Source organism: Cyclopterus lumpus, chromosome 9 (genome assembly GCF_009769545.1).
Source record: "Cyclopterus lumpus isolate fCycLum1 chromosome 9, fCycLum1.pri, whole genome shotgun sequence".
NCBI classification, from domain to species: Eukaryota; Metazoa; Chordata; class Actinopteri; order Perciformes; family Cyclopteridae; genus Cyclopterus; species Cyclopterus lumpus.
The window spans coordinates 6,037,141-6,057,140 of NC_046974.1; the positions used below are offsets into that span (position 1 = coordinate 6,037,141).

At 46.0% G+C, this 20,000-nt stretch overlaps 1 protein-coding gene across 1 annotated transcript in view; it reads left to right on the top strand.

The window, feature by feature from the left end:
• The first annotated feature begins 4,989 nt into the window (after positions 1–4,989).
• LOC117736154 (neurogenic locus notch homolog protein 1-like) overlaps positions 4,990–20,000 on the top strand; it is a 37,998-nt gene continuing 22,987 nt past the window's right edge. The window contains 6 exon segments of the mRNA XM_034541267.1: positions 4,990–5,287; positions 6,129–6,210; positions 17,272–17,534; positions 18,173–18,511; positions 19,603–19,725; positions 19,845–20,000. The exon segment at positions 19,845–20,000 is cut by the window's right edge and continues 78 nt beyond it. Coding sequence (XP_034397158.1) covers positions 5,230–5,287; positions 6,129–6,210; positions 17,272–17,534; positions 18,173–18,511; positions 19,603–19,725; positions 19,845–20,000 — 1,021 coding nt within the window. The 5' untranslated portion in view covers positions 4,990–5,229.

The window sequence follows — 20,000 nt, forward strand, 5'->3', positions numbered from 1 at the left end:
CAACTACTGATTATATCTCTCCTATCTACTGTAACCTTGACAACGCATTGTGTAACTTTACAATTACAGTGCGCATGCAAAAAGAAAATACCCTCCTTCGTAAAGGTTTTTCATTTTATTACATTTTTATTTAACTTTATATGATTTCTTTTTACTTTTTTTTTACATAAATCATCGGATGCCTTTTCATGTGTATAAAAAGTAAATTAATTTACCCTTTAAAGCAGTGGTTCTCAAATAGGGGGTATGTATGTGTACCCCTGGGGGTACATGAGATTAAAACAAATATATATTTAAAATTAGCCTCCATTCCAAAATCCATTAAAGGATAGTTATTTAATAAATATTCAATAAAATATAAGTGTATAAGTGCTAAAAGAATATTTCACAGGGGGTACATCACTGAAAAAAGGTTGACAACCACTGCATTAAAGGGATGTGCCTACATCATCACTGATCACATGGTGTTACAGGCTCAATTGAGAGCACCTGCGTGCAGTGGAGAGGTTCCAGTTGATTATAAATACACCTTTACTTCGTCTGGCTCCAACTACACCTTTACTTCGTCTGGCTCCAACTACACCTTTACTGCGTCTGGCTCCAACTACACCTTTACTTCGTCTGGCTCCAACTACACCTTTACTGCGTCTGGCTCCAACTACACCTTTACTGCGTCATGGCTCCAACTACACCTTTACTGCGTCTGGCTCCAACTACACCTTTACTGCGTCTGGCTCCAACTACACCTTTACTGCGTCTGGCTCCAACTACACCTTTACTGCGTCATGGCTCCAACTACACCTTTACTGCGTCTGGCTCCAACTACACCTTTACTGCGTCATGGCTCCAACTACACCTTTACTGCGTCATGGCTCCAACTACACCTTTACTGCGTCATTGCGTCATGGCTCCAACTACACCTTTACTGCGTCATGGCTCCAATTACACCTTTACTGTGTCATGGCTCCAACTACACCTTTACTGCGTCATGGCTCCAACTACACCTTTACTGCGTCATTGCGTCATGGCTCCAACTACACCTTTACTGCGTCATTGCGTCATGGCTCCAATTACACCTTTACTGTGTCATGGCTCCAACTACACCTTTACTGTGTCATGGCTCCAACTACACCTGTACTGCGTCTGGCTCCAACTACACGTTTACTGCGTCATGGCTCCAATTACACCTGTACTGCGTCTGGCTCCAACTACACCTTTACTGTGTCTATGGCTCCAACTACACCTGTACTGTGTCATGGCTCCAACTACACCTTTACTGCGTCATGGCTCCAACTACACCTGTACTGCGTCTGGCTCCAACTACACCTTTACTGTGTCTATGGCTCCAACTACACCTTTACTGTGTCTATGGCTTCAACTACACCTTTACTGTGTCATGGCTCCAACTACACCTGTACTGCGTCATTGCTCCAACTACACCTTTACTGTGTCATGGCTCCAACTACACCTTTACTGTGTCATGGCTCCAACTACACCTTTACTGTGTCATGGCTCCAACTACACCTTTACTGTGTCTATGGCTCCAACTACACCTTTACTGTGTCATGGCTCCAACTACACCTTTACTGTGTCATGGCTCCAACTACACCTGTACTGCGTCATGGCTCCAACTACACCTTTACTGCGTCATGGCTCCAACTACACCTTTACTGCGTCATTGCGTCATGGCTCCAACTACACCTTTACTGCGTCATGGCTCCAATTACACCTTTACTGTGTCATGGCTCCAACTACACCTGTACTGCGTCTGGCTCCAACTACACGTTTACTGCGTCATGGCTCCAATTACACCTGTACTGCGTCTGGCTCCAACTACACCTTTACTGTGTCTATGGCTCCAACTACACCTGTACTGTGTCATGGCTCCAACTACACCTTTACTGCGTCATGGCTCCAACTACACCTGTACTGCGTCTGGCTCCAACTACACCTTTACTGTGTCTATGGCTCCAACTACACCTTTACTGTGTCTATGGCTCCAACTACACCTTTACTGTGTCTATGGCTCCAACTACACCTTTACTGTGTCATGGCTCCAACTACACCTGTACTGCGTCATTGCTCCAACTACACCTTTACTGTGTCATGGCTCCAACTACACCTTTACTGTGTCATGGCTCCAACTACACCTGTACTGTGTCATGGCTCCAACTACACCTGTACTGCGTCTGGCTCCAACTACACCTTTACTGTGTCTATGGCTCCAACTACACCTTTACTGTGTCATGGCTCCAACTACACCTTTACTGTGTCATGGCTCCAACTTTCAGTCTCTATTGTGCCAAAGGCTACAACATGAAGACTGAGGAACACGGCCAGCAACTTCAGGAAAAGTTGATTGAAATTAGCCTTTTCAGGATGTCTTTGTCAGGATATCTTTAAAAAAGCCACATTAATCTATTTTAATATAATGTTGCAACAAGAAAAAAAAGGTATAGGCACTGCAAAGCCTCTAGTTTCAAAAAGTTTGTAAAAAACTATGGGATAGGATATAGCGGACTGTCGTGGCTCCTGCAGGAATGACATAAACTCAGAAGTTCACACACAAGTCGGTTTACTTGCTGATTCTTTAGCTTTTCTCGCAGGTGAAGTTTGTTCGGGTCTATAAATGTTCAAACTTTCCATTATTCCGAACACTTTTATGACTTCTCGTTGGCTTAAAAAGAGCTCAGAATGCAAAAAAAAAAAAAACTGAACCTTCGCAGTTTCATGACTTTATCCTTATCTAACATTGTTCTGCTGACCGGCTGAAACCAGAGTTATGGTGAAGCTTGAGAGGAGGTTGTTTTGTCAACGATCAACTGTTGAGCCCGCCGTTTTTTCTACTACAGATGAGCGTAAGGAAACAACTAATATTTAAGTTATTTCAGTATTGCACTATTTGGAGGTCTTGTGAGAGACGGCCTTCCAATAACTATCATCCAAATCAAAGCAGCAAAGGTTAAGATCGTGACCTTTAGTCTCGGTCAGACTCCAAAAACACTTCCCGTGATGCATTAGCGTATTTACTACCTCGAGCGTCTTTAAAACTAATCAGTTTTGTTTACTTTGAGCTGCATCGTGTGTGAAAGCTGCTATTTCTTTTACTTTTGTATCATATTTCTCCGAACGATAGAAGAATCTCATAATGGAAGGAAACGTTTCAACACTTGTCATCTCCTTGTTGTCACCCGGTAACGGTTAGAGGTGAAACTCTATCTAAACCCGCAGTTAGAAAATGTAAAACTATAAATAAACCTGTCACCCGTGTCGCTCTTTCCCACCTGTGCATGACAGCCGCTTACCTGTGTGAAGCTGCTCAGACTGCGTTCACAACCACCTGATGGGAAATTTTTCCGTTTCTGTTGACTCAGCAAAAGTCAGCATTTATTTATCGTAGGAGAAGATCCAAACCTGCTGCTTCCCAGGCTTTTGTCGGGTTGTAAAGCTCGGATCCAAAACACTGAAGCGCTCAGCTTCTGGACTAAAACTGCATTTGGGCGATTTGGTTTCTCTTTCCTATTTGTTGTTGTTGTTGTTGTTGTTTTTGTTGTTGTTGTCGAAAAAAAACCTTCCATGAAGTAACAAAGATAATGCTTGCACCAGAAGTTTGTTAGTCTGTATCTTTTGTGGTGCCTTAAAAGTTTTAAAACCAGGACTGGGCCCGAAACAATGTTTCAGGTTTTCTAATTCATTTTAATGAGTTGGTGCTCATCTTTGAAACAATGTTTCAAAGTTTTGCAACGTTAGCTCATAAACTCAGCTGGTGGACAGTAGTTACATGTTTATTGATTGTTAGATATAGTTAAAAATGAAATCTTTCATGTATTTCTTTTTTGTATAACCACGTGTGTCAGATATTTCATTTGAGGAAAAAGTGCAACAGTGCAAAAAAGCACTATAAGTAAATGTGTTGCATTGAAAATACACACGAGTGCAAAAGTGGAAAAGTACGAGCATCAAAAGCAAAAGTACTCCTTGAGCCAAATGGCCCATTTTAGAAATCATATATATATTTATAACTGAATTATAATTAGTGGCTGCAGCTGGTACAAGTGAAGCCAATTGACTTGAACATAAGTACAGTACTTGAGTAAATGCACTTTGTCACATCACACATGGAACACTTAAGCGTAGGTAAAGTATACTTGTATGTCTAAGAGGTATTTAACAGTCTTATTAACATTTCTTTAAAATGTAAAGTCTTCTCACAGTGTTCAACAGTTGGGATGCTGAAGACATTATCTGCCTTATAAGCCACATATAGCTTTATATCAGTTAGTTATACTGCCACTATATAGTTATACGTTATAGAGCATCTTCGGTTCAAGCTAACTTTTTAATTTAATGCATAAATACTGTGTCCTCCCCCTGAAGAACAACCTTCCAGGTTGAAATGAGTTATTATAGGGACTTATTGTTTATGTTAGTTAGTTAAGTTTGTGTAATGCTCTAGCTATACCTGCACTTTACATTAATAATAATAATAATAATAATAATAATAATAATAATAATAATAATAATAATGCATTGAATTTATATAGCGCTTTTCGTGATGCTCAAAGACACTTCACACAATTATAACATCCCAAAAGCTAAAAGAAGAAAACTAAAATACAAGTAAAACATATAAAACAAATAGGGACTTTCTCAGTCGCTCGGACCCTAATAAATAAAAAATAATAAAAACATGGAGCAAACAATCACACATTACAGTAAAAGCAGTTCTGAACATTAGGCTCCACGATAAGTGTGCGACTTAAAAAAAAAAAAGAGGAAAGAAAAAAGAAAGTGATAAAACAAACAAACAAAAACAAAAACAACAACAACAACTCTATCTGTTCATCGAGTTGTATACGGCGTGTGCCTGTCTGGGAACAAGTGTGTGTGTGTGTGTGTGTGTGTGTGGTTTTGTGTGTGTGTGTGTGTGTGTGTAAAGAGTAACGCCCCCCCCCCCCCCCCCAGATGCAGCCGACGGAGGAGCGCGTCCCCTCCAGTCATTTCCAACCCTGGAACTGGAGTGACAACATCTCGTGCTTGTCACTTTCTCTCCGTGGATCTTACTGGAGGATGACCTGAACGTCTGCGCGTGCCCCCCCCCCCTCTTTTTTTTTTGTTTTTAACACACATTCTTTCTTTTTTTTAATTCATCTCACGGAGAGGAAGACACACTATCGGATCTATGAAAAAGCCCACGTGGATTTGTACAACCATTTTAAACCAGAAGGAATGCATATTTTCTTTGTGAAACTAACTTTCTTGTTGTCGCTGATAGCACTAACACGAGGTGAGTGGCGCGCACGCGCGCGGGGGGGGGGGGGACAAGGGACGGGACGGGACGGGGTCGAATCTCACTTTTCTGGATCGATAATGTCATAACGTGTAATTGTATGGTTATACACTCTTTAAAACTCAAGAGTGGACTCTCGACGTGCCACTTGTTGCGTCCGCTGCTTTTGAGAAGTGCGACTGAAGTCTCGCAAACTTCTCTCGACTCATCCTGCAGGTTTCATCACTTTGCTTTTTTAAATTCACGGGGATCCACTGTAATTGCTTTATTTCGTGCACCCGTTGACGTCATCGTTAAACGCGGTGCAGACTGGATCGAGTCAATGCTTTTTGACACTGCACTGGTCCAGCTAACACTGCACTTAATTCCCCCCACTAGCATATACACACACACACACACACGCACACACACACACACACACACACACACACACACACACTCGTGGCTTTGCAGTTTGGATTCAAAGCAAGCGGTCTTGTGTGTGTGTGTGTGTGTGTGTGTGTGTGTGTGTGTTTTTTTTAAATGTTGTATTATTGCAAAGCTGTGTTACTCCCCAAATGGCACATTCTCTCTGGGACAGCTGCAGACTGGAAAGCATGCAACTGCCAAACCAGTGTCAAGTCCCCCCTGTTCACCAGAAGAAGAAAAAAAAAAAAAAAGGTGGCAAGAGTCACACCTAGACCTCACATTTATGGAGGAGGACATGTGCCACTTGTACACCCCCAGGAAAACAAATATGTGCTGCATTAGATAGACTGTGATTTGAAAACAAAAAACTGGGTTGCTTGAAAGTTCCTTAAAAAGTTTCTGCAGGTGTATTAAAACTTTCCATCCGCAGGTCTAAGATGCTCCATGCCCACGGAGTCGTGTTTGAACCATGGGAGGTGTGAAGCAACTCCAGATGGCAACGGGGAGTGCAAGTAAGCCTTCGACATCTGTGTTTCCACGTCTGCTTGACTTGTGGGGAGGAATACCTGCACAGGAGATTTGTGTGAATGTGGAATTTGACATGACTCAGACTTTTGGTTGACGTGTGAGGTCTGTAAAAAAAAAAAGAAGAAAAAATTGCACACACCAGTGTTGCTATTTCTGGGAGGCAAATGGTCCGAGAGCTGAGACAGAAATGAGTGGACATTGATGAGGACAGGGGTCATTTGGGAGAGAGAGAGAGAGAGAAAGAGTGTGTGTGTGTGTGTGTGTGTCTGTGTGTGACTGTGACTGCCACCACACTCTCCCGTCTGCAGCCAAACTCTCGCAGCCCTTAAATCTTGCTTTTCTTTTCTTTCACGGAGCGACAGCTGTGGTTGCCAGAAGCTCGGCCACCATTGTTCTCCGCTGCGATTAATTCTGTGTGACTAATCTGGGTGAGGCTTCCCAGAGAGACCCTCAGACCCTGTCCTCCTACTCCCCCCCCCCCCCCCCCCCCCCCACACACACACACACACACACACACACACACACACACACACACACACACACCACAACCCCTCCTCTCTCCTGGGATTGTGTCCCTTCCTCAATGGCCCTCAGTGCTCTCTCTCGCTCCCTCTCTCTCTCATTCCCCTGGACAGATGGCATCGGGTGGTTGTTTTTTAACCTGCTTACAAAATGTTGTGTCTTTTTTCTTCATATTTCTAGATGTTTGTAGTCCACACGTAAACCAATAAGCTCCATCTTTTGCCCAGAACTCTCCCTTTGACTTTTGACAACAATAGCTTACTTTGCGCTCGGCTCTATTTCCATCCGGGCTTGAGCAGCGGCAGCAGCCAGTGTCACCGTACTGTCGCAGAGATCGTTGGCCCCCGGTTGGGGTCACGGCTCCCAAACTGTAAGACGGCCAGGGCGCCGCCATCTTGGCCCCCCCCCCCCCCCCCCCCCCCCCCCCCCCCCCCCCCCCGCCACATCTTAATTTGGTCTGCTCGTGTTATTCACCCCCTCAGCCACCCCTCCTTCCCCCTCCCCGCCTCCTCCTCATTGGGCAACAAAGCCATCATTGTGCCTCCTGCGCTGTCCTCCTCCACCAGACTTCGCCAATTAAACACGGAGATGGACGTCCCCGCAGTTTTCAAAAGGGTTTGAGCGCGCAGCGGCGTTCTAAAGTGTGTTTGAGACGTCGCTGCGTTGGGGGCGTGGCGGGGGGGGGGGGGGGGGGGGGGGGGGGGGGGGGGGAGAGTTTAGGTTCACCAAGTTCCAAGTTCAGGCAGCAAAATACTCTTGGAGAAACTTGTTAACGATTAGTCCATTAATCCTTACATTGATGTACCATATTTACCTTCCAGTCATGAACCTGGTCTCTTCGGAGTTCAAGAAGGCAAAACAGTTCATTCTTGCCTATTCTATTTGGTTTAGTGTCGTGTTTAACGTGCATTCCTATGACTCGAGGCCCTTAAACGATTTTACACTGAAAGAATCGTGCGGCTCTCTGTTTTCCAACGACGGGACGTTTGCCGGTGAGGTTTCAAGTGGTTGTGGGAGCCAACGTGTGTGGAAATGACTTTTGTTCTAAAGTCGAGATGAATATCGTTCACAAAATCTCTTTTAAAGCAACGTTAAGATATGTTCTCCTGTTGTCGTGAAGCCTGAGTTTGTGGTACTTTCAATGTTACCGGTAGGATCCAGCAAAGATGCAAAATGGGTAGCGTCTTTCCTTCGACCCTCCCTGGTCTTTCAAACTCCACCCTCCCAGTTTGTAATTAAAGTTATGTAACATCTCAATCCCCTGACCACATTAACCCAGATGTCATCCCCCGGGATTATTTGGTCAGATCCATCAAATACATTATACTGGACTGTTTTAGGCGTAATCCTCGACTCGGGCTCAACCAGTAACCCGGGTTCACTAACGTCCCTCCGCAGGGTTCATTCGGTTAAAGACAAACGAGTTAATTGATATATTTGTGGTATCAAGCTCGGGCCGCGGAGATTAATTTTTTTCCCCTCATTCTCGACGGGGACACGACGTGGTTTTTCGCCGCTCTTGAACTCGAGTGTTGTGTCGACGTCAAGCAAGTGTGATTGGATGCTCACAGTTTTATTTAGTCCGACAGAGATGCCTACTTGACGTGCCATACCATGAATACCACCTCCCTCTTCATATCGGGCCCTCCCCGGGTCTTGTGAGATCCCGACTGAAGTTTATCTCCAAAAGGGGGCTCAGAGGTCGGCCTCTCATTTAGTGCCGAGGCTTGGCAGCAGGAGCGAGCAGTGACGGAGCCGAGCCGATCTGGACCAAGAAGAAAAATGACTCGCGAATTCCATCGGCGCACAATGGGCCCCCGAAATCAAAGCGGCTCTCTTCTCACGGAGAGAGATGAGAGATGTCCCGGCGACGACGGACGCCGCCCGAAGAGATCACAAACTTTCAGCGCCGGTTCGGCCCGACGCGATGAAACGAATGCGACTCGACAGCGCGTTGAACCCCGGAGTCACGTGGTTGTTTAGGTCCTCGAGTTTGTAATGCATGAGGCCAGACCGGAGGCCTGCAAGCATATTGCAGAGACAAAACTGGAGCAAATGCTCTCCAAAACGTGTAGACTTAAAAAAACTTACTCCGTTATAGTGTGAGACATTAAAATAGGCTCTTTTCTTTTTAAAAAGTAATCACTTTTAACTGTTGTCTTGCGACCCAGGAACTTTAAAGGAAGTACACATTAGTCACATTAGGTACAAAAGATACAAATAGAATAGATGAGTAAAATCGGTCCGTGCATTCATCTCTGTCAATACTTACAACTCGATATTTAAGGTGTTGGTGCCCGCGACACATGGCTAAAATACTCTTTCTGTAGATGCTTCTCTTCCGTATTCTTGTGAAAACATATAATTTATATGATTGAGATTTTTTTTTTTTTTTTTTTTCAATGTTGGGGTGAGGGGGCTGTTTTCAGACTTTAGCTCCTCTCTTGATTCAATGTGCGGCGACTGCTACAGTATGCAACCACTTCAATGAAAGTGAGCCCTTGTTCTGGGGATTCCTTAATGGCACCTCTGTTCAGGCTCTGGTCAGATGAGTCTATCTCAACCCCCTCACCACCACCACCCCCCCAACCCCACCCTCTACGCATCCATTCAGAGTCAGGAAACAGCCTCAGAGTGGCCCGAGGGAAGAAAAGGTGCCGTATCTGATCATATCATCGCACAGCGAGAGACACAGAGCGCGAGGCTTTTATATGGCCGCCGCCGCCGCCGCCGCTGGTGTTGGGTTCCCCGTTGGCAAGAGTCCGGCCGGTGAGAGGGCTGATCGTCAAGAGTGTTCTGGCTCAACGAGGTGACTCGGTGCTGGGGAACTTTGCCGCAAAGGATTAGTGATATTTGAGCCTCCCTCGTTGGCATATGCCAAGACAAATCACATAAACCTTGACTGCAGAGTGAGAAGACTGACAGCATGTGTGTGTGTGTGTGTGAGACAAAGACACTGGGGTATACTCCAAAACCACACTTCCTCTTTCTGCCAGACCACCTGTCTGTCGCACAGCAGCATCCCCCATAATACCCATGATTACTTGTGGTTTTGCCCAATTCAGCTCAAACACAGGCACAGATTGACTTTGTCTGCCAGGTGTGCTCTGTAGCTTTCAGTCGCCGCTGGTGCACACTCGCTCTCGGGGTATTTAGGAGAATGGAGCGTGATGGCTTTGTGGTTCAGTAAAGCAGTGATGCAGATTGTGAGACTGATGACAATCACGGTATCTTATTCCACACAGAGGAAAAGATTCCTTCGGCCTCATAAGTTACAACACTTACAAGTCGCAGTGTTTAAGTCGGGATTACTTGATGATAATAACATATTTTGAGGGGTTTTCTCAAATTCAGGCAGACATGAGGCACATATTTAGTTTAAATAGTGATTTACACTTTCCAAGGATGTCATAATCTTCGTGAAGAAGCGTCCCTAAATCAGTTTAAAACGTACAAGTCCAGAACTTTTTTTAAACGTTCAGTATTACAGTAACCCAGTTATGGTTGATGGGTACAAAAAGGAACTGATAATAGCTTATTCGGCATACTTTTAATGCTGCCAATTTTGCTCAAATGTAAACAAATATAGGCTAAAATAAAAAATATTCTGTTACATTGTGTGTTACATTATATTTACTGATGATTTCTCAGTCAACTCTGTCTGAACTTTAGCTGCTGGGCGGCTCCTTTAACCAAAACTATCTGCTGGCGTTAGCGGTTTACTGTTTTACTGTTTATTATGACAATGTTTTTGAGCAGATTATACTTACATTTATATTTTACAATAACCGTATTGGATATCGAAAACAACCCAAAGTGGCATTTCAACCCTTAAAAAAAAACTCAATTTGCCGAAAGCGAAGTTTGGGCAAACTCACAAAAAAATAAATGTAAAAACTGTGCCGCTTATTCAATCCGGCAGTTGAATCCTGGTTTTGGTTTATCGGGGACCGGGAGGATGAAGCGACGTGACACGTCGTTGGCGTGCTCTGGCTCTGGCGGACGACGGCGACCACCTGAGTGTCCGGTTGCACCGTCGGATACACCTTCAGACACCCGTAAAGCCCCAAAGTGGTTCCCAGCCTCGTAAAGTCGGCAGTGGCAGAAGTCATTAGAGCTGCTAAGACTCTCAAGACACACACACACACACACACACACACACACAGTGTGACTCTTTCCCATGGGCTGGGTCCATATCGGTCTCTAATGAAGGCTGCCAGATGTGGGGCCGGCCAGGTCAGCTCTCCTGTGCGATTAGAGAGGAAGGAAAAGATGGACGACCTAAGGAGAGGGAAAGAGGGACAGCGCTTCCCCTGTAATTTATGTCGCCGGTGGGTGATTTTGGTAGTAACTTCGGCTTCATCTCCACAACAAACAACAACAACCCCCGTTTGTGGGGGGTTTCTTGCCAACTTTGGTTTTTAGTGGAAGAGCTTATTTTCATTTCACGAGACTCTGAATTATTCAAGCGTGCATTTCGCTGTCGATTCTCGCCACCGGCGGTGGCCGAGTTGTCACAGCGGTTAGCCACAAAATGCTGCTGGGAAAACACAAGAGAGGGAAAAAAGAGAGAGATGGAAGTGTGGAGGAAAGGAGAGGAGGAGAGAGCCCCCCCCCCCTCCCTTAGGGCAACGCTTTAAAAACAGATCAGACCAGGCTAAAGGGGACTTAAACCAGGCACAGAACCAAACAGCAAGGAAATGAGTGGAGCGACCGATATATAAAAAAAAAAGTTTTCTAAAATCTGCATATCCTCACGTAGATATCTGAGTACGAAGCGAAAACAAAAATAAATGTAGTGGACTTTCCAGGAGCTGTGTTTGTTTGCACTCAACTGCCTTTTGGGTGCTTTCACGTTCACTTATACCTCTAAGTAAAGTGGTCGAAGCTGTTGGCTTGTTGCCAGATCAGACTTTATTGTAGATAAGTGAACATGAGTTATTCACTGTCATTAAATATCCAAAATAGGTGGGCCGAACAAAGAATAATCCTAAAATAATCTTATTTATGTCATTTACAGCAATGGAAACCAGACAGCGATTCTGTCTCCCACAAAGCTTTACAAAACCCAATAATTGTATAAATGCACAACCTAATTCACTAAGCTTCTTAAAATGGATACAGATTGAGGTCTGTACAGCTGCCAAAATCTGCACGCTCCCTCCAGGTTTTTTTAAATGTATTTATTTATAAACAGTGCACATGTGTAGCCCACATATTATACGTTCAAAGCCTCCGTCTGTGTGCGACCTCCGAAAGATGGCAGATGGCAGATTGGCCCGACACTGAGGGAAAAAAAAAAAAAAAAACCTTCAGAGTGACGCCTGGCCAAAGGGTCAGATGTCACCACAACATCTGCTGCGGGGCTCGAAGCCGCCGCCCCGGGCCCCTGTTATGCATCCCATCAGTGTCGCGGACCTGTTGCCACGGGCTACCGCGGCAGGCAATAGAAGAAGAGAAGTGAGCGCAGGAGGGGGGGGGGGGGGGCCACTGAGGGATGACAGAAAGGATAATAACAGTATATAATTCCGCCGTCATACGATACCTCCCCCCCCAAACGCCTGATATTTGCTCAGCTTCTGGTTCGCGCCCCTCGTTTCATGTCTCCTTTATTTACCTTTTCCAGCGGCCCGGTTTACCTGCTGCTGTCGAGATTACGCCGCTCGCCATGGCCGGCAGATTTCGCTTGTTGAAGCAGCTGCTTTTTTTCTCTCTGTTTGTTTTGAATACAGCCCGAGACTCCATAAAAGAGTCGTTGAAGATCTTTTGTCTTACCCCCCCCCACACACACACACACACACACCCTTCCACACCCTCCACACCCACCGCCACCTCTTGCTGAGAGCGTGTATTTGACGGGCTCTCGTCAAGCTAAAGAGCAAACTGTGAGCATTCTTCAGCCTCGCGCTCCAGTTGACTTACGGTTGAGCACCTTCGGCTCAGGAGCGTGTTTGCACAGAGCGTCCACGTGCACCGAGGCGAAGGCCGCGGCGTCTCGACTCCCTGTTTGTCTTTCGGGCCTCGGTGTGAGACGCCGGGTGTCGATTTTTTTCTTTCTTTTTTTCCCAAAAGGAGCCGCAGAAAGCGAGGCTGCCCAGCGAGAATCAGCACAGGGGAGACTCTTTAGAGTAAAACTCCCAAATTCCATCGGAGCTGGCAACCCCCCCTCCCTTTTCTGTCTTTCTCCCCTTGGAAACCCAACCAAAACCAGTTCCAGCTTCCTTTCTCTCCAGACTCCTTTGTTTGTGCTTGCGCTTGTATGTGTGTGTTGTTTGGATTTGAAGCTTTTTCTTTTGCCTCGCGCTAGGCCTCAAACGCCGCAGAGCGACTTGGACACGCAGGCTTCAGGGGGGAGTGAGCAGCAGTCAGTTCGAGACTTATAAATCCCGAGGAAGTAGCACCGAGGGGAACGAGCGGATGCCAGCGACCGTACGACTTTGAACAGAGGAAGTGAAAGCAATAATGAGAAAAAAATGCAGGGATGAGCCATTATATAATGAAAGACGAGACAAGTTTTTTTTTTTTTTTTTTTGTAGAGGAGGTATAACAGCTGAATACGCCCGGCCTGTGGTCAACTCTGAATGGGGAGGAAAAACAATGGGCCCACTCATCCTTCGCTCTCCCTTTCCCCTCTCTCCGATCATCCTCGCTCGCTCTTCACTTCTCTGCTAAATAGTGAGGGGAAAGGAGGGAGGGGAGGAGGGGGAGGAGATTCAGATTCCAACACTGTACAAAATGTCCAACCCCGACAAGCTTGATTCTGGAAATATATTTACTTTAATATCATTTGGATTAGTTTTTTTTAAACGGGGAACCACACACTAACTCAATAGTATTCAGAAAAACAAAGTCCAACTGACTAATTCGGACTAATTCTTAAGTTAATAAACCTGGTAGTAGGATGGGGTGCCATGCAGAGGAAGGAGTCAGAGCGGTGGGAGATGGGAGGTGTTGAGGAGGGGGGAAGGTTGTAGGGGGAGGTGAATGGCCCGGGAGCAGCAGCTGCCGTCTCCTCATTAACATGCGCACCTGCTCCCTGCGTCCTTTTTTTTCTTCTTCCAGCGAGCTCGTGTGGCGCCTCGCGACCTCAGCACCCGCCACCGCTGGGACTGGACTGGACTGGCCCTCTAGCAGCCAGATCTTGAGTTTTTAAAATAGACATCTCATTTAATCAGGGTTGAGTTGTGAATTAAAGACAATATGTGACAGTTTGGAGCGAAATTTCCTATACAATCGTGACAATTGTGGCGCTGAAAGGTCAATTAAAAACAACCAACCAGGGTCGATAAAGATTAAAATATATTTTCCTTGCACAACGGAATGCAACTTACCAGAAGTGCAAATAGCAGTGTAACGTACATATGTATCGGGGGGGGGGGGGGGGGATAACTAGGAAGCGGTAGTAAAGGTATGAATAGTATGAACGTCAGATTAAGAGTCTTCTACAGTATCTACATTACTTACGGTTTCAAGTGTTTTTCCTCATCTGGGTTTAGTGTTCAATATCGGAGGCCATTTAATGACTCGACCCTTTACTGAATAATTTACTTGACTCCGCGACTTTGTAAAGAAATATAATGTATATTTATTTGCACAGGACGGCGTTGACTTTGGGCTTCTGCCGCCAGCGCTTGTGTACCCTTAATGCAACAGTGATCTTCAGGCCAAAGGCGCTCTGCGCGGTGACATGCCACCACTCACTACTGCTGTTTGTGCAGCGGGCAGCGGAGCATGTGATGTTTTCTTTTCCTCACCGCAGTCCTAAGGCTGGCTAATCCCCTGAGAGGGAGACCCCGTCTAAACACACGCCTGTTCCTGCAACCCTGTCCCTAAAACCACACACACACACACACACACATTCTGGACCCCCCCTGGGAACGTTTGGGGACATGGTCCTGGAGCCAGGCCCTCGGGGCTAACAGACTTGCTGGCTCTGGTCAGGTATTTGAGAGTGACGGCGGGTTTTACTGTTGCGGGGAAGGGCCGCTTTGATGTCGGCGGGATGTTTCGTGCACAATATTCTTTCTGCGTGAGAATAAAACGCAGAGATTTGGGTTTCTAGACATTCCGTGTGTGATTTAAAATAAAAATGTTTACCCCCCCCCCCCCCCCCCCTGTGCAGGAATTCATCCTCCACAAATCTGGCGGGTAGCGCCACCGTCTCTTCCTTTTCATCCTCTTCCCATCCTCTGCCGCCGAAGCAAATCCTCTCCGGGGAGGGACGGATAACGAGCGTTGAGGTGGGGTGGGGGGGTGGTGGGGTGCTTTGAAGTCATGTCGGGCTCGCGGCTCAAACAACGTGGCATAGACGCCGCCTTGTCCTCGGGATGAATGAGTGCTGACAAAAGGGTCAAAGCGAGCACCTCTCAGAGCCCCGAGCTGCCCGACGGTGCCACGCCGGCGGCTTTTTTTTGCCTCCTGACTTTTTAAGAAAGGGACGGATTAGGGACAAGAATTCCAAATACTGCAGATATTTCACTTCGGTGCTATTGAGTAGACGCTTTTATTTTGTAATGACCAAGCCTCCCATGGCCACCTAGCGCTGTTGACAACAGTATTGAATCTCTGAAGCTGATGCGGGAGTGTCGACTGTGGCAGATCTGGGGTTGTTGGTTTTTGGGGTCAAATGGCGCTGCAAAAAGGGCATTGGACCCTCAATGCACTGGAGCACACTGTGTCGAAGCGGTCCTGTGCTAGGCCTGGTCAAACTACCTCTAGTCCCAATTGTGACAACTTTGATAAGATATTTTTCTGGTTTTATAACATCCTTTTGCCAATGTTTGCCAATCTAGCAGGCAAATGTGTTGCAGGAGTGCTCGTGTTTAGACACCTTTTAGATGCTTGAAGGCTAGCTGTATTCCTCTGTTTCCGAAGCTAAGCTAACCGGCTAGCCCGTAGCTTCATATTTATTGTACAGACATGAGAGCTGCAAGTCACTGGAATAAAAGGATTAAGCGTATTTCTTAAAATGTTCCTTTGATCAGATATTCACAGATTCAAACACCGCAGCGGTATTCCTGAGACAACATTAAACAATAAACTAGGGTTGGTAATCTTGAGTGGAAAGAGTAGAAGAGTGCCAGAGCGCTCTTAAAAAAAAATGTATTGCCCTGAAACTCAAAAAGTTTGCTACAAAAGTTGCAAAATGTAGCAAATAATGTTGCCAAGTTGTTGCCAACATTAACTCATTAACCTCAGAAACATGGTTATTGTCGGTACTCACAGCTCTATGGTCAGACAGGTAGACAGATACTTTTTCTTTTTTTTTCACACAGCATTGGATTCATTGATTGCTGTCAGGATGTAACAATAATTTCAACAAAAATATCCCAAATGTTTTTGAAGACAATTACCAGCCCTGATTTTACCGTAAATGTTTGGCATTTTCACATAATAAACAAACAGATTAATCGGATATTACATATTGTTCTCATGGTCATTTCATGCACGCAATTGAATGTACGAAGTGTGTGTGTGTGTGTGTGTGTGTGTAAAAGACTGCACGACTGTGTAGGTATGAGTGTGTGCGTACTCTGTGTGTGTGGCCCCCTCTTTGTTGAGCCTTGCGTATCCTCAGGGGACTCCCTTCAACTCCTCTCATTGTAAATGTGTGAATGTGTCCCAGTGATCTGCAGCGGCCCTCTCTCTCTCTCTCTCTCTCTCTCTCTCTCTCTCTCTCTGTCTCTCCCTCTCTGAGCTGCGTTTATGACTCAACCTGTGAGAAACATCACAGGAGTTTGCCCCCCCCCTGCCCACCACCACCACCACCCGGTTCAGCCCACTCCGTTTTACAGCCTGAAACACATTGTTGGCAGAGGGGAAGACAACAGAAAGACGAATGTCCCGTTTTAAAGCATAGCTGCGCGTTGCCGAGTTGTAAAAAAAAACGGCGCTGTTTAAAAGAAAGGGATAGTTATTCCAGTTTGTTACCCAAGCAGCTGATTTATAAGCCCGGTAGGAAAGAAAAGGGATGACCCCGGCTAGTGTTGCCTTACCCCTGTGAACCCGTCCGTCCGTGCTCAGCTGAAAAAGAGTGGATGGGCGAAAATAGTGTTTGGGAATTCCCTTTGACCGATTCCCCTCTTTGTGATGCTAATTTTAAATGCAGAAAGAATGGACATTTATTAGTCGACCAATATATCATGCAGAAAGAAAGTTTAAAAAAAAATGTTATTAGATCATTTGGAAATTGTTTGTATTCACGATTTCTCGGCGGTTCCTCGTGATCTTTTGCTTCATAGATAATTACTTAAATGGGGGGTGGGGGGGGGGGGAGGACCAAAGATAAGAATTTTTAATCAGTCATTCTTTAATTATAAATGTCATGTTTCTTGCGGGATCAAGCTATTTGAGCTTCTTTTTTTTTCTTTTTTTTCGTTCTGTGAAGGAGAAACAGTAAAACGTAGAGTCTCAGATACGAGAAAGGAACAAATGCTGTGAACACTGTGAGATAAAGATGCACGTCACAGTCGGCATGCCGACGACGTTGCTGACCCCTCTCTCCTGTCTGTGTGTCTCCTCAGGTGCCGGGACGGATACGTGGGGAGCAGGTGCCAGTTCCGCGACCCGTGCACCAGCTCGCCGTGCTTAAACGGCGGCATGTGCCGCGCCGTGTCCAAGGGCAACACGGTGGACTTCAACTGCACCTGCAGACTGGGCTTCACCGACCACCGCTGCCTGATACCCGTCAACAACGTCTGTATCAGCTCGCCGTGTCGCAACGGAGGCACCTGCGAGCTGGAGAGTCTCAAGACGTACAAGTGCCGCTGCCCACCTGGATGGTCAGGTAACGCGCAACAATAACATATCAAGAGGTTTTTACCTTTGGGAGTTGATCATGAGACATATCTGAAGGGTTGCAAGATGATAGACAGGATAGGCAACCTATCGATCTGCCTCTTATCTTCCAAAATCCTAAATCTGTCTTTTTGTGGAACATTATCTTTGAAAGGGAGACACCCTAGGTGAATAGGGAAAAAAATTAAACTGCTAGATATCGCAATGAAACTTCCCGAGTTGTTCACTTACATTAAGGCAATATTCTTTTGTATTACAAGTTTTCTGAAAATTTATGTTTAAATATGCAAATAAGGCATTATCTTATGAAATATGTGCTAATTTACACACATTTCCAGAACATAAATCTGATCACTGGATAAAGCCGGGTTCTTTTTGTACCATTCACTTCATCAATCTGAAGCAAAAACTATTTATTAGGAATAAAGTATTACATAAATCCGGGATCAAAGAAAAACACTAATTTTGGACAAATGTACATGTTATGGAAGCAAAGTAGCTCAAAATTTCAAAACTGACCAGTGCATAGAAAACGATGTCTTTGCCTGAGATGTGTCTCCTCTCAAATCAGAAGAAACCCTGACAAAAATAAGCCGATACCAGAACACCTTTTCTCCGCGCCCTCAGGTAAGCTGTGCCAACAAGCCGACCCCTGTGCCTCAAACCCGTGCGCCTACGGCGGCCAGTGCTCCGCCATCGAGTCTCACTACATCTGCACCTGCACGCCCTTCTTCTCCGGGAAGACGTGCAAGCAGGACGTCAACGAGTGCGACGTGAGCCAGTCGCCCTGCAAGCACGGCGGGCTGTGCATCAACGAGGTCGGCAGCTACGAGTGCCAGTGCCCGCCGGAGTACACGGGGAGGCACTGCGAGAGCCGCTACCTGCCCTGCAACCCGTCGCCCTGCCACAACGGAGGCACCTGCATCCAGAGGGGAGAGACCAGCTACGAGTGCTCCTGCGTGCCAGGTAGGGAGGTGGCATCGGGGATAAGGAGGAGACGTTTATTAATGCGATGACCTTGTCACAATTGCTGCCGCGACCTGCACCGTTGTCCCCGTCCACTTATATTTCGACCCAAATTATTTCGGCGAATTAGGGAGGACGACTTCCTCTGTGCCACTTTCCGGTGTTTCCTGTCCGTGACGTTGTTATGAAGAAGAAAAAGACACGATCCTCTTGAATTAAAGTCAGTTTATCGCTCAGCTTGAATATAAATGCTTCTTCTGCCTGCTAGTTGCTGCTTTCGGGGATGATGTCATTTAAGGCGTGTGTGCGTGTGTGTGTGTGTGTGTGTGTGTGTGTTTCTGCTTTGGTGTGTCCACTGTGTGAGAGCAAGGCAGAGCAGGAAGACATCGGGGCTTATCATAAGGAAATGGTCAAAGGACAACATCCTTTTCACAGAGCGGAGTGGAGCAAAGCTTGCTGGGACTTTAGTCGTGCCCACCACCACCTCGTCAGGACAGAATAACTTTGCCTTTTGTTTTTATCCGCTGACCACACATAACAAGCGGTTCCTTGAAAACGACTTAATACAAACTCAACATCCCCCTTAAATATCCTTACGTAAATAGTGAACTTGACCTTCGACCTGCGAGAACCCCACAGAAATACCGCCACCCACAATATTCCCCCCCAAAAATGTCAAACTGTTTTTCAGAAATATCAGTTTTCTAATAAACATGTTTTCATGACATTTTCAGATAACAGTCCGTTTTTTTAAACTGTTGAATTAACTTGAAATAGTAAACAATTGTGAAAACATTGTGAAGTTGTTTTTTTGGTGAAGTCTTGGACGGGTTTTGATATCTATATTTTTGTCCGCCGTGCCACATGTACAGTCCAGTGGTTGCCTCTTGCGTAACTGTATAGCAGAGCGGGTGTTATTACTCGGCGAGGTTACCACAGACCTCAAGACGTTACAGCTGCCTTCTCTCTTTGGGAGCAAAAAGACAGTTGACCGCATTCAACTGCAGAGCTACTTTCACTCTCTTGTTGAAAAACGGGAAGATGAAGGAGAAATGAGAACCTCGAGCTCACACTTCACACTTTTGTTTCAGGTTTCACAGGAAAAAACTGCAACCATAACATCGACGACTGTCCGGGTCACGAGTGTCAGAATGGAGGCACATGTGTGGACGGAGTCAACACCTACAACTGCCAGTGCAAACCAGAGTTCACAGGTTTGTAAATCCCATCAAAGTAACTTCGTATCGCGAAGCTTGTCGGTAAAAAACGGGAGTGTTTCTGGGATGCACACCGCCCTGTAACCGCTGCTCCTCCTCCTTACCCCCACCCGCAGGTCAGCTCTGCACGGAGGACGTTGACGAGTGCCAGCTGATGCCCAACGCCTGCCAAAATGGCGGCACGTGCCACAACACCTACGGCAGCTACCAGTGCGTGTGCGTGAACGGCTGGACCGGCGACGACTGCAGCGAGAACATCGACGACTGCGCCA